The 15,149-nt window shown below is 46.0% G+C and overlaps 1 protein-coding gene across 12 annotated transcripts in view; it reads left to right on the top strand.

The window, feature by feature from the left end:
• The window catches only part of PTK2 (protein tyrosine kinase 2), a 219,819-nt gene that overhangs the window by 202,028 nt on the left and 2,642 nt on the right, over window positions 1–15,149 (top strand). For 6 of the 12 annotated variants that reach the window (XM_074145770.1, XM_074145776.1, XM_074145774.1 and 3 more), the window contains 4 exons: window positions 6,398–6,460; window positions 10,734–10,773; window positions 11,458–11,564; window positions 13,943–13,951. In XM_074145770.1, coding sequence (XP_074001871.1) covers window positions 6,398–6,460; window positions 10,734–10,773; window positions 11,458–11,564; window positions 13,943–13,951 — 219 coding nt within the window. Of the gene's footprint in view, window positions 1–6,397; window positions 6,461–10,733; window positions 10,774–11,457; window positions 11,577–13,942; window positions 13,952–15,149 lie in introns of all 12 variants that reach the window. The other 6 variants (XM_074145772.1, XM_074145769.1, XM_074145777.1 and 3 more) reach the window with 3 other exon arrangements.

Raw genomic sequence — 15,149 nt, 5'->3', positions numbered from 1 at the left:
GTTCGGTTTGGAAGGGACCTTAAAGATCATCGAGTTCCGACCCCCCTGCCCTGGGCAGGGACACCTCCCACCAGACTGGGTTGCTCAAAGCCCCATCCAGCCTGGCCTTGAACACCTCCAGGGATGGGGCAGCCACAGCTTCTCTGGGCAACCTGGGCCAGTGTCTCACCACCCTCACAGTGAAGAATTTCTTCCTGATATCTAATCTAAATCTCCCCTCTTTCAGTTTAAAACCATTACCCTCGTCCTGTCACTACACGATAATCCGTGTATTATATCCACACACTCCTTGGTCCATGTCCTTCAGTCAGTAACTAGTGATGTTTCTTCTCTTGGGAGAAGGGACATCCCTAATTTCCCTCCAGGTGATTTTGGGAGGAGAAGCAACTTACTCTTCAAGGTTGATGTCATGTCTCTCCCTTTGCGACACCTTTCTCTGCTCACCTTTACGTTTGATAGAACGGTTTTGCTGAAGCGTGGCTCTCCCTTCCCTGCTACAGGCAGGTTCCAGAAGAGTATTTTTACCTTTAGAGCCCGGAGAACAATAGAGAGAGCAGAGCCAAATTTTAATTTTTAACTTATGCAACCATAAAGCGTAGCGTAGTTCTCGGTTTAAACTGGCTACTTTGAAAAAAGCAGCTCCGTTTACAGAGTCTTCAGCCTCCTACGCCGTGTCTCGCTTCTGCCGTTGAGAATCGGACTCACCGGGGAGCGACTGCAAATCATTTAACGTGAGACGCTGCAACAAGAAGAAAAATCCTCCGCGGGGTTCCCGGTAGTCCAATTTTTTTGTTTCCCCGGAGTAACACCAACTTGCTCTTGACTTGAAATTTATTGCTGCTTCTACAGGGATAAAAATACAACCGAAAGCATGTTAGTACCCCGTGTAAAGAGCAGCGATGCTGCGGTTGCTCCAAGAGACACCCCAGATGAAGAATTCAATTGTGATGCCACTGAAATGGCAATTTGCCAGCCTTCGGAGAGGGTGATACCTGTGCAAGCAGTTTGCCTGAAACTGGTCCTTTGAGAACCTGTGACTCCTCAAGACTTGAAAGGAGATAGAAATTTTGCTTCCGAGCTGCAGCCGTGACAGAATCCAGAATTCTGAAATTCTGCGGTGAAAAGAGAAAAAAAAACAAATCTCTCTTCACGGGAAGCTCCGGAATGAAAATCAATCTGTTGTGTAAAAAAATGAAGAGTAAAGAGGTGTTTAATTTTAAATTGTACCAAATATATCCATTGGGAGGTGAGAAGAGAATTGGTGGATGGCTTGATTTGGGGGGACGGTTTTTTTCAGGACTGACACTGCCCCCCAGCCCTGATAGAGAGGGGATGTTGCTCTAATGGACACGAATGAAACTTGTGGGCTTTCATGCTGTGTTCATAAGGGCTTTGGATATCGGCATCTCCAGGAAGGAGGACAGAAATATCTGAATTATTTTTGAAGGAGCTGAAACGAAGACAAAGTCTAAGTAAGTGCACTTAAAGTTTAATACAAGTAAGTACAGAGGACAGTCTCTGTCCAGGGCGTGTGCAGGTGGAAAGGTGAGATGGCTGCAGTACAAATACCAAACAAGTCATGGCTGTTTGGGCTTCTACGGAAGGAATCTTTCTGTTAGGATTTTTGAGGTGCTGCAGTCTCATGGACGGAGGTTTTCACTCACTCACTCTCTCTCTCACTCACTCCTGTGATGTTTGGACCTCGGTCACGCAGGCGGTATCACAAGAAATTCATAAAGTTCTTATTCTGCACTTTCTCCTGGGTTGGTTTTTGGTCACGTGGGTGTTTGCACCCCAAAAAATAAAACTGACAAAGATGAATCAAGATTTTACTTGTACATAATGCGTAGCATATAGAATTACTATACTATATAGTATAGTATATATATATACACTACATAGAATATTTACTCTCTCTATATATATACTATATAGAATACATCAAATTACTCCATTAGGACCACAGTATGAGTACGTTAATCTTCCAGCCCTGATTTCTTGTGTGTAGGCTTAATTTAAAAGTAAAGTAAATTCATGAAGTTAAAATCATTTTTAAAAGCCCCCCCTGAGGATGCTTTTATTTGTGGATTTCGACAGAAGTTTGGAGCTGCCCCAAACTAGCCTGATATTTCTTTTTTTTTTTTTTTTAATTGCTTCTAGGAGAGAGTACACCTTGTGTATTTTAATAAGGAGTTTGACCCAAAAGGAGGAATCGGCTGTAACCACAGACAGGAAACCAGTGGGTGGGTGGCAATTGCCATGAGGGCACCTTCTGAACTGGTGGCCAGTTAGTTTGCTTCACAGAAGTTGTGGGAAAGAAACCGTGTCGTTCTTTGTGTTTTCAACGTGACCTTTTAATTTCAGCAGGATATAGTGAAAGTAGGGATTTTTATACTCTCTTCAGAACATTTTGCAGAACGCTTTTCTTCTTTGGGGCCTGTTTAATTACCCGCTTCCTCATTTACATTTATTTTCCAGTTTGAACCTTTCTTTTGTGGCTGTGTTGATGGTGTGCGGCATTGCTTTTAATCATATCAAATAAAGAGATGTATGTGCATGCCTTTTAGTAACTCCTCGGCAGAGAGAGCAGGGTTGTGCTAAGAAATGTATAGTCCTTTCCCGTGATAGGTTAAGAAGAAATAACTCACATAGTTTCCTTATCGTGTTTGGTGGTGTTTTTTTTTTTCTGAAATTCCCACATAGTTGTGGTTTTGTCCTGTTTTGCCGCTGAGAACTGCAATTCGAATGTAATTGATGTGAACTGTTGCTAAAATAAGATTTTAATTTTTAGCCTGAGAAAATCCCACCAAGACATTGCAATTTGGCATGTCCTGAGAATGCCAAGACTTACATGTTCTTTTATTAGTGAGTGACCAGAAATACTGGAAATAAAGTAAATTATGTTCCAGTTTCGCATTCTGTCTGAAAAGTCCTCTTGATGTTTCCAAAGATTTCAGACAGTAGACTATTAGAAAAAAAAAAAAAAAATCCACTTACTTTTGAAGGATTTTGATTTTATGCAAGATTTTAATAGTGTATAGTTCCTCCCTTAAATATATATCTGTAATGAATATAATAGTGAGTGGAAAAGGCTTTGCTTAAACATGCATTTTAGTTTAGTCCAGTTGGTGCTTTCACAAAAAAAGAATTCAGAGCACTGTGGTTTGTGTGCTTGAGAAGTCCCGACGTACTGGGAGAGTGAAACACATTCGACGATGGTTTGTCATCACAGGCGGTCAGTGCTCAGCTTCAAGGCTTCAAAAAATACACTCCCTGTAAAATGGTGTCTAAAGTTTGTCTTTTTGAAGCTTCCACAGCTACACAAATGAATAAATCAGAATATCATTTACGAAAATGGGAGGTGTTAGAATTTATTAGAACACAGTCGAGTCACTGGAAATCAAGTCTCTACAACCTCCTTTCAGGAGGTGGGGGTTGGTCTCCTCTCCCAAGTAAGTGATAGGACAAGAGGAAATGGCCTCAAGTTGTGCCAGGGGAGGTTTAGGATGGACATTAGGAAAAATTTCTTCAACGAAAGGGTTATCAAACGTTGGAACAGGCTGCCCAGGGAAGTGGTGGAATCTCCATCCCTGGAGGTATTTGAAAGACGGGGAGACGTGGTGCTGAGGGACATGGGTTAGTGATGGTTTTTGTCAGTGTTATGTTGATGGTTGGACTTGATGATCTGAAAAGTCCCTTCCAACCTTGGCAATTCTATGATTCTATGAAATATGTTTGGGCCTCTTCTTAGTCATTGGACCCAAAAGTGCATCGACTACTTCTCTGTTATTCCTTACTATCTGAGTTTTGATGGGGCAGGAGGAGGAAAACGTTTGGAGAAGCTGAAAGGGCTTGCGTTTCTGTACCACTGAAGGTTTTCAGTCCTTATTTCTAAGATGTAACTACGCAGATGGCTGGGGTGCGGGTGGGTTGTGTAGCTCTGCGGACTGCTCGTGGACGCTCTTCTTTACCATTGCCCATTGGCACTTGGCATCTTCATTCTCAGATCAGGTTCTTGGAGATGCCTGGGGAACACCATGCCGTCTGTGGCTTCGCTTGCGTGGGGGTTGTCAACAGGACTCGGTATTTTTGTTGGCGATGGGCGAAACAAGTGTTTGTCAAATTAATAATACTCCTTGTAGTAATATTTCACGTGTATTTATAACCTTTCTGTGGAACAGTTCTTAGACTGTAGCTGGGTGCTCGGGTGCTTCTCATGTATGTGACGTCCTGAAGCGTTTGCTGCTGGTGGTGACTTGGGTAATTGAATTATTGCTGTGATTTGAAGTTGTAGAATTGGGCGTTTAGAGAGTTCAGCTGCTGAAAGGGAGGAGGACCTTGTTCATTAGACAAGGAGGGAAGGAGATGGATGTTTTGGCTGTTAATTTAGCTTTTTTCTTTTAATACTAGAAAAAAATCTGTTATTAGAACTAGTGTGTATTTTTGCGCTTCTGAATCTTTTAAAATGCTCAATATCACATTCTCTTTGGAGTCCGGTTTCGGGTGCATTTCTGGAGTAATACGTTGTTAAAAGCGCAAAGAGCATCAAAGACTCCTGTGATAAAATATCTTCGACTGTTTCCGAAGACTTTGGGCGCTTCCCTGGCTAGAAACGATGGTGAAACGAAGGCAAATTGTGACCATCAGCGTAATAGAAATGTCATTAGTCATATGCTTAGATAAACAAGGATAGGGATTTGCTTTAGCTTAAAAGTATGAGAATCAGGACTTACGTTAGCTATCTAATGAAGTATGTAACATACCCATATCAATTGAGACTTTAATCAGGAAAAAATTCCTTTATCATAAGGAAATAAACTCAAAATTCCTCAGTGGTAGCTTTCAGCAGCGGATTTGTCACGCGTTCCCGGAGAAACATTGGGAAATGGCTTGCTCGTGTCTGCTTCAGCTCTTCGTGTTTAAGATGGGGTTAAATATTTCCCCGTCTCGGCTGATTCGTCTATTTTTAATCTGCAAGTTCTTTCAGGCAGCGACTGGCTCTGGCTCTGCCTCGCTCAGTCTGACGCAGACTGAATGAAAATCCAAAGTGTAAACCCTTCGGACGGAGCACCGGCACAACTGGAGTATTTTTAATGGTAAAAAGATCAATATTAGTGTGTCTTTGCAAGTTCCGTCTGCCCTGCTGCCTTTTTAGGGTCATGTAGCAGGATATGCCGGTTGGAATTATTCTTTAGTGCTTTTAGAAAGAGAGAAGGAAAGGGATCTGGAGTAGCTTTAAGCAAGAAACGGATATATTTGTCCCCCAAAAGAACACGGGGTCACTTTGGTTACAGTCATTATTCGCACGCCTACATTTCTCTAAATAACATTTTTTCATTCTCATGCCGCGTGTGTCCATTTTATGTGTATATATAGGTACAGACGGACGAAGGAGGTTTTATTTACACTGATGTAGATACGCATTTTATCCATTTTCATTAATTCCTCATCCGCTCTTGTCGGAGAGCGAACCGAAGAGTCAGAGAAATCCTCTTTGGTTTTATGGTGGCACAATGAGCGCCCTGGAAAAGCTCTCCCCTTTTGCTGAACTTGTGCCTTCAGATCAGCGGTAACCTTGGTTTTGCACCCCCCTTTCCCTTGTCTTTCCGTGTAATTAACGTTCTCCTCGAAGAAGAAATATCACGTACCTGGGTTTGCTGGGGAGATGAGAAAAGTGAAAAAAAAAACAAAAAAAACAAAAAAAACAGTGGAGTCCTTTTTTCACTTTTTAAAATAACCAAGTTTTGAGTTCCTGTATCTTGCTGAAAACCTATAAACCAGACATGAGCTTGCTGCTTGTGTCGGGAGGATCGTGCATCTGGATGTCTTTATTAGCTTTCCCTATCCAAATGCAGCGTTTAAAGAGCTCCAGTAATTGGCCCCCTTTGCAGGCTTGGAGAGGGAGCCAAGCACATATAAGCCGCCGTCAGGCAGGAAGCGGGAATTAATGCGCAGCGTTTCTCATCCCGGGCTTGCAATTTTGCTGTTGGGAAACAAACAATTTTTTTTTTATTTTTTTTATTTTAAAAAAAAAAAGGAAAAAAAGAAAAAAAAGCAACTTTTGCCGCCTTTGAGAAAATCAAAATGCAGGTTTTCCAATGTTGTGTTAGGGAAATGGTACTATCAATATTTATAACGAGCGTTTTTCCCCACGCGCGCGGAGAAGGGGGGGTGAGAAGCGGCGGCTGCCAGGAGTTTGGGAAGCTGCAGCTGGAGCAGCGCGGAGTCGGCGGCAGCCGGGGGGAGAGCGGGGGGGTATAGACTGGAATGCAACGACGTCTGTATTTGTCGGTGTAAATTTTTTAACAGTGTTTTCCTGCCTTTCAGATGGTTTTAAGGCCAGGGCTCCTGAGTCAGTAAGCAGGGTAGGGGGTGAAATGTTGGATTTTTGTTTCAGAAACCCGACGTGCGGCTCTCCAGGGGCAGCATCGACCGCGAGGATGGAGGTCTCCAGGGCCCAGTAAGTGGTTGGGGGGGGGGGGGGGGGGGGGGAATCTTCTCATCTCCCACCTCTTTCTCTGCTTTCCCGCTAGAGCGTGTCGTTCCCTCGGGCTTGAGCATGGGAGGGGATTTAACAGTTTTTGCTGAATGTTTCCGCTGTCGTTACATGGTTCTACAGCTTTCCAAGAGGCTCAGCCTCTGTGGGAACATCCGTGGCAGAACTGTTCGTGAAACAGTTGGGGGGATTTGGGGGTTTGTTGGGTTTTTTTCCCCCTTGAAGCTGCCATTGAAACAAATACTAAAATGTTTCCACAAATACGTTGCAAGAATTTTTAAGTGTGCCTGAGCTGTATAATTGGGCCTTTTATTTAAAAATGTGGATAGTTTTTTGAAAGTTCTGTCAACAGGAAGCAGCACTAAAATAACTTTTGCAGTTGTGTAAATATCTGAAGGGTTTTCTTACAAGGAATGTAAATGTTGCTGCTGTGTTACCCAGAAATCTCTTTGGGGTAAACCATCCGCTATGAAACAAATGGGATAAAGCCCAGGGCCGTTCATTTCTGGCCAGACAGCAGCTGCAGCCCTGGGATTCTTTCTTACGGGCTTAACTCCTGTCTGTTTAACTAAAAAAAGTCTCTCCAATTGTTTAATTGCCGTTGGAATCTCTGAATCATCCTGATCGAAGGGAGGGGTTGGGCGAGGGACTGTTAATGGTAGAAACCTGACGTTTCATCTGCTGTTTATCCCCAGGGATCACCTTTGACCTATTCAGGTTAATATTCTAAATGCACTTTCCTAGTTCGTTTGGGATGCGATTGTAAACTACTTTGGCTTCAGCATTTCTTCACTACCTAAGAATTTAGGGGCTCTTCCTGCATTTGGAGCCAAAGTACACTCATGAATGAGTATCTTGATGACACACTCAGCGTGGTCTCTAGAGACACTCACGGCTGGAAGCCGCTAAGGTTTTTTCCATGAAATCGGAGAAGACTATTAGTTACTGTTATGTCTTTGCTATTGTCGCATCTTTATGTGAGAGCGAGTAAAGCATCCCTGCATCTTGTGCTACTCGTTGGAGATAACCTGGAGATTTTGAAGTCGTGTCAGAGGGGTGATTCTGGTGGCTGTTGGTGGCAACGGGTCTAAAGTCCAGCTCCTTGCAGCCGGCTGGTTTCTCCGGCTGCTGCTTGATTTCAGCACGACTGCCTGGGATTAGAATAAAAACCACCAGCTCCCAGATCTCAAACGGCTTGTAGGGGACGTCCTGTCGTCCCAGACGAGGTAGTACAATTTCACACCCCTTTTGAAAGAGCGTGAAGCAAACACTTAGTGATCACTGACAAAATGAGTTTTAAAAGAGACTCTTAATTCGTGATAACTGCGTTTCTAGTTCCAGAATTTGATTTTGCATTTTTGTAGTTCTTAATACGTTGAGAACGTAACTCTGGCTTCGTTTGCAGTGGGAAATAGCTAATAGCTTCTGTGAGTCAATCTCAGTTTCTTATTGAGAGGATGAGAAATTCTCATTTCTTGGAGAAACCGTTAAATAGTTGTTCGGTGTAACCCAGAGATTTCTGTGACAGTGGTGAGGACAGGATTGAGTTCGCTGAGGTGTCATTCCCACAAAGCGACGTTTTATTTGAGCGGTCGTCGTGGTAGCTGGAGCAGGAGCAGAAAGCACAGCAGCGCTGATTCCTGCTCACAGCAGCAGCTTCTCGCAGTTCAGGGACGCTGGGAGGGAGAAGGAGAAATACCCGATCCTCCTCTTGGATGTGGTGGTACGAATGAAAAGTTATCACGTATTTTTTTAATTGCTGACTGATGAGCACGTGGCTGCATAACTTTGTGCGCATTCTTTTGACACATACCTTTAATACGCAATATTCTGGAAGTCAAAATGCAACTATTGTTTTGGGAGAATTTTACTCTCCTCCTTCTCGCCCCCCCCTTTCTTTTCCCCCTGGGTTAGCAGATTTGAGATAGCTGGTTAACAACCCAAATCAAAGCTAACGACGTGAGGGATGGCGCTGCCAGAAAGCAGATGTTATTTCTAACTAGAGAGGGCGGCTGTGGGACCGTGTGTGAGATGATCGGCCCGTGGGTTTCAGAGGTTTGTGGTGACAGCAGAAGAGTTTCAGGGCTTTGGATCATTGAATTCTCCTGGTTTCTGTAAGTGAAAGAAGATTTTCTTGCAGAGCAGTCAGGGTGAATATGTGCCTTTATTCCTAGCCATCACCTTTCTGCTCTAAAGTATTAAGTTGGTAGAATATCATCTATGAAACTTAGAACTTCAGATTTCTCTTTGTTCAATACGTTCTTATGCGACCTTACTTTCTGGAAGTTGTGCTTCTCCGCACAGGTTTCCACAGCAAACTGATGGAAATGAGCTTGAGGTCGAGTTAGCGGTACAGTAGTAGAGTTAGTTCATCGCTGCCTACTTGAGAAATCAATAATGGATTATAATGGAAGTTCTCTTTAATAGTGGTTTTGACACATGGTGTCGGCTGGCTTAACCTTGGTGACACCTTCAGCCAATGTCCTGGTCCTCCTCGTTGTTTGGTTCCACTTGTAGAGCCTCATACCTATTATACAAGGGCACACGGGAAGGTGGAGGAGTCACAGAGGAGATGCTCCTGTTGCGCCAGGCAGGAACTTGTTGTCATTGCCCCCTGTCCTTTAAGTCACTCTGCTCTGCCAAGCGAGGAGAGGACAGGGAATCCTCCATATCATGTGTCCTGTCCACCTGACAGGTCTGTCCCAGGGATGGCAGGGTCAGTTCCAGTAGTCCATCTCCCTCTCAGACTCCCTGATACTCCTCAAGCTCCTCATCGTCCTCCCGGAGCTCTGTCACCAAGGGGAGGAGTTCCTCTTCCTGGGCGCAGCTCCCACATGTTGCTCGCTGGTGTAGGAGCAGGGACACCCCGCAGCCTGGCACCTGGGTGGCAGCATGTCCCCATCAGAGACTTGTCTGTGAAGCTGCCTCAGTTGTGGTGGGTGCAGAGCTTAGAGATGACATGGCTTCTGCTGGGTGGACGCCATCGCTCCCTGGCAGAGCTATAACACCCTTCCATGCAAACTGCCACACCGCACCCTGGCCAGTAGTGCTCCCTGGGGGTTTCTGTATAGCTGTGGGGGCTTGGCCACCATTGCTCCTGGCCTTGCCCTGGTCTCCTCAGCTGCTGTGGTGTGAGCTGGGGGCTCCTGGTGGGTCTCTGGGCTCCCCTGAGGTTCCCTCAGTTCAGGAACCCTCACGTGCACCACACTAGAACGCTCCACTGCCGATGGTGCCGGTGTTAGAGCTGCTGGCCTCAGCAACTGAGCTTGGCATGAAGGTTTTATAAATGTAATTACCAAGGAAAGTCACTTCAGTCTATTACTAAATACTTCCAGATGAGTCAGCAAACTGACCTTGACGAAGAGCTTTGCAACAGAACCAAAAAATAAGCCAGGTTAGGAATCTGTTGCTGTGATGGAAACCAGCAGTGCAGAAACAACTTAGTCTTCTGATTGCTGCATGGCCATTTCTTCCTCACCACGACTTCTACAGTTTCATCTCTGAATACAGACTAAAAATTAAAAATTATTGTGAATATACAGAACCACAGAATGATATGGGTTGGAAGGGACCTCTGGAGATCATCTAGTCCAACCCCCCTGCCAAAGCAGGTCCACCCAGAGCAGGTTGCACAGGAACATGTCCAGGTGGGTTTTGAACGTCTCCAGAGATGGAGACTCCAGCACCTCTCTGGGCAGCCTGTTCCAGGGCTCTGCCACCCTCAAAGTGAAGAAGTTCCTCCTCACGTTTAGACGGAACTTCTTATGTTCAAGTTTGTGTCCATTTCCTCTTGTCCTGTCCCTGGGCACCACTGAAAGAAGACTGGCCCCATCCTCCTGACACCCACCCTTTAAGTATTTATAGGCGTTGATCAGATCCCCCCTCAGCCTTCTCTTCTCCAGACTAAAAAGACCCGAGTCCCTCAGCATTTCTTCTTAAGAGAGATGTTCTAGGCCCCTCATCATCTTTGTAGCCCTAATACCACCACATTTGATTAATAACGAGGCATAAACTGTCACGTAGAGGCCAGGGCTGTTGTGAGCGATACAAAATAAATGAAAATTCTTTTCTTACTGTATAAATGATCTGCCTGTGGTTGGGAGCTTAGCTAGTGATGGGGAATAGGGATGTGGTTTTAACTGTTGGGAATGTTGCTGAGAACTGGCTCCTCTCAGCGTTTGAGATTAACGTTGTGAGCACTGCAATAACTAGTCTAAATGTATATTTTCTTTTATAGGCTGGCAACCAGCACATATATCAGCCTGTGGGTAAACCAGGTAAGCGGTGAATTCATATCCTGTCGTCTCGAATCCTTGGTTACAGGTCTTCTGGCGGCAGTCGTGACCGAAGGTTAATGCCAGTATTTTCTTAGGAGGGTTGGGTTCGATTCCCGATAACTCCACAGTGCACTCTGTGTCTAAATTCCCCGTGCGGCCCCCAGAGACGCCGTCAGCGAAGGCAAAGAGAGTGTTTCATCAAGGGGCGGGAAGTGTCTAGAGGAAGCTGAGTCACTGCGTAGGACTCCGCCGTGTGCGCGGTTCAGGCATGTGAAACAGAAGTTTTAGGTTTCTCAGTCTCAAAGCCAGTCACACCCGTGATTTCTGCCATGAAGAAGCGGGATTTTCCTAGGCACAACACGGCACGTGTGGCACCCGGCTGTGGTACAAAGGGCCTGGGGTAGGATGAGGAGCAGTTGCCCCATGGAGGGATTTTGGAAGTATCTTACTAAAACAGCCACGTCATGAATTCCACAAACTTTTCTGTCTGCGTTTCTTCAGTAGAAATAGAGATCAAAGCGTAGCTCCTACAAAGAATGGGTTTCCAGAAAGGCCCATAAAGAGGTACAGCTCCTCTGCTCGTCCCGTGAAGCACGTGTAGCCTTTGTAGTGTTGACAGACCGGAATGACGCGGCTACATCTGGTACGTTAAGCCTCTAAAATGCAAATTGTCTCGTTAACCAGATCACGCAGCTCCGCCAAAGAAGCCCCCCCGCCCCGGAGCCCCCAGCCACTTGGGCAGCCTGGCGAGCCTCAACAGCCCCGTGGACAGTTACAACGAAGGCGTGAAGGTACGTTGCTCGGTGTCACGTGAAATACGCCTCAGAAAACGAATCGTTGCCGCTCTGAGGTAGTTTGCTCTTCCTGAAGTAGAGACCGTGGAAAGCTGAAGCGACTGAACTTCCCAAGTCAATGTTGTCATGGGGCAAACGTGCGCTGGCAGCTCTCCAGGGAGGTGGGGAGTTAACTGGTAGGCTCGTGTCCTCCGCTGCTGTGATTCAGCACGTTCCTCACCCAGAACCTCTCCCAGGTGAGCTCGTTTGTAGTTTGAAGAGCGTATGAGATCTCCCTGCTCAGCAGGAAGGAGCGCGCCCAGGGTTCCCAGTTACTCGGGTACCACCGAAGTCTCCTGTCCTCGCTCACAGAGAGGTGAGACACGTCTGAGCTGCGGGGCTCCACAAAGCTCTTGCTGCAGCACCAAGACTCCTAAAACCCTTCTAGTTCTGGGGCAGAGGGGAAATGGGCTGTCTCACCTGTGACTGAGGTACTTTCTAATGCGTTGTTTCATCTCCAGTAAATAAGCAATAAAGCCAAAAAAAGAAACTTGACAGTTTTGTAGCAGAGAGATGCTGGAGGGTGCTGTGAAACGCGGCGTCCTGTCCCCTGTTGCAGTTGGTGTCGATGGAACTGCTCCTTAGTGTGTCCGGCACTTTTAAAATCCTGCCCCTGGGTGTTCCCTGCCGTTGGGACTCCGTTACCTTTCTGATCTTCAGGAAAGACGAAGCCTCTGGGTGACCTCAGGGCCTCTCGAGGGGACCCAGTGGGGCTATTTCTGATGCCAGCTGTTTCCAGCAGCTCGATGTAATAGTGGGTATAATCTAATCGTGGATATAATCTAATCGTGGATATAATCTAAGCCCCGCCAAGCCCGTAGCAAAGAACAGGAATCCACGTTGTGGTGGCCACAGCTATTGCGATGAGCCACACTTACTTTAGGTGGTTTAAGAAAACACGGCAAAAATCTGGTTCATCTGAGCATGTCATTCAAAATTTGCCATCAAAGCAGTATTTTAGCACAAATCGATCCCAGGCGCTGCCGCCCCGTCCCACTCTTGCTCTCTTCTTCTGAGATTATCAGGATATTTAAGAATCACCGTAAATAGACAGCAGTGGCGAATTGGAGCAGGATTATTTATGATAAACCGATGCCAGTGCTTTCCAGGCTGCCAACCCCTGGAAAATGTCAAGAAGCAGTAACAGATGTGTTTCTAAACTTGGCTTCTCTATAATTTCCTTTCTGAATGCTGATACTGGAACGTGAAAAATGTTTTCTGAAATACATCCTGTTGACAACAAACAAACCTGAGCAGCCAAAGTCATGGGTAATAACAAGTGAACGAGATTCGTTTACTGAACAGCTTCTTCAGTAGAAAAGAAGGGCTGGTGTTGCTTTTTCTCTCAAAAGTTTCTTGAAATTGGATGGGTTTATGCCCTTTCAAGAAAACAGCCCATTATTTTTTGATGGCATATAGCAGAAGAACTGGAGATGCTTCTAGGGTTCGTTTCAGACTCCCTTTTCTGCGCACCCACTTCAGACTCGCGTCTCAGTCTCCCTTTTCTGCAAAATACGAAGCAAGAGGATTTGAAGTGGTTGCCCTGCGGAGCCTTTAGGGCACGCACCGGGAAATACTTGGGTTTCTGTTACTCGCTGAGGCAAATTCAGCCAGTCCACACAAAGAAACTCCTGATTTCATAGTCTGCAGAGCGATAGCGTTCATGTTGGGTATAAACACACAAAAAAAATCAAGTCTGTGCTCTTGAAATGTTAGAGCCTGGCGGTAGGAATTGAGTCGGGTACAGTCCATCTAGAATGGGTCCTTGGTAGTTCTTAACCACAACTGTGATGGCGAACAGGACCCACGCAGTTGGATGGCCATATAGTTCCTATCGTGACTTTTCCTAAAGAAAAAAAAGAGTTTAGAAAGATGAATACAACATCTTCTTGTGTGAAGGGACCTGGGTTGACCAGGATGTTGTTCCCCAATGTTGCAGAGCCCCCTCTACTCCGGTTACCACTCTGCTGCTCGCCCGACTGGCTTGTTCCTGCCAAGCTTTGCATGATCCTCTTCCCCGTGTGTTCGGTAAACAGGGAGCACGGGTGCATGGCAAACCCCTGCGCTGCTCCGCGGGTGCACAGCAGGCCCTGGGCACACGGTGCTTCCGTACCAAACGCACCGAGAGCTAACACGGATAGATGACTGGCCCCAACTGTCCAGGATGCCTTTTTGTTGCAGGCTTTTTAACTGGTCTCTCGATTGCTACACATGGTTTGGGTTTGGTTTGGTTGTTTCGTTTTTTCTTCCTGCTGAGTTTTATTAATATTGTTTTTCTTTTTTCCCTTCTTTTGGTAAATTTCTTTAACCTTCCCCCACATTCTGCTCAACCATAGCCATGGAGGGTAAGCAGTGCGTGTGCGTGTACGTGCCCTGTGCCAAAATGTCTTTGCATGTGACTTTGCCAATCACTGTTTTAACTTCCCGATTGCTGAAACCGATGAGAATCACAGCCTTTCCCTGGTGATTTGGGGCAGTTGCAATGTTCTTCTTCCCAAGGCGTTTTCTGATCGATGCACTAGATTGAACCTCTCTAATCCCCCGCGGTACCCACTTAGTGAAACGCAGCAAAATGGAATCACCGTGCTCTAAATCCTTCGCTCCTTCCTTAGACAGAGTTTCATCCAAGTAGTTTATCCTTTCAGCAGGGGGGTATCTCGGCTGCTTCCGGTGAAACATCCCTGTAGCCAGGGCCAGTTGTAAGGACCAGCAGTGACCCATTGTGGTGGGCTGAAATGCCACCAGCCATCAGGGACGGCCACTGTGTGACCGGTAGGAAATAAGCCGGTTTTTAACCACCTGCGTGGGTGCTCGGGAATCCCATAGCAGTGAGAAACTGGGATGCTTGTAGTTTCCCAGTTCGGGAGCGGAGATACTGAGGAAGTTTTTCAAAGTCTGTTTCTTTCCTTGACCCAGGATTATTTTGGTCTGTGCTGGATTTAACTCCAGACAGATCCGACTCGATGGAAGCTTTGCAGGAGTAAGAACTACAGGATTTTTAACCTATTGGGGTTTTTTTCTGATCTATTGGAAAGAAACTATGAAAACATTTGGTGTTTCTCACCATTTTTGTTAATCTGATGTGAATTTTCCCTAACAAAACAATTAAATATCCTGCGATATTCTTCTCTTTACTACATCAGCCTGTTAACTCTGTTCTCTGACGTTGTTTTGGAGCACAAAACAACCTCCTGGAGTGAGGGACCAAGTACCTGTTGCCTTAACAGTGGAACTTGTCCGCCAGCAGTGAAGCACTCGGAGGTGTCGGAGTACCCTGTGCTCCTCCTTCCTCAAATTATTGGCTTCTCTGTTGTGGGAGTTACACTGGAAGCTCTTTCAGGGAAATCCTGGTACAAACTCCCCAGTTCAGTCAGAAGAACTAAAGGAAACTTCCTTCAGCCCCGGGAGCAAGAGCGCTCAGAGGGACAGGGGACCGGGGCCGGGGGGTCCGTTGTGGATGCGAGACCTTCCCTGGGAAGGTCTCGCATCCACAACGGACCCCCCGCCCCCGGTCCCCTGTGCCCCCCCCCCGAGCATATCATC

This window comes from Numenius arquata, chromosome 3 (genome assembly GCF_964106895.1).
Source record: "Numenius arquata chromosome 3, bNumArq3.hap1.1, whole genome shotgun sequence".
Lineage (NCBI taxonomy): Eukaryota > Metazoa > Chordata > Aves > Charadriiformes > Scolopacidae > Numenius > Numenius arquata.
The sequence above is the reverse complement of the archived record's forward strand: the minus strand, read 5'-3'. Positions and strand labels throughout refer to the sequence as shown.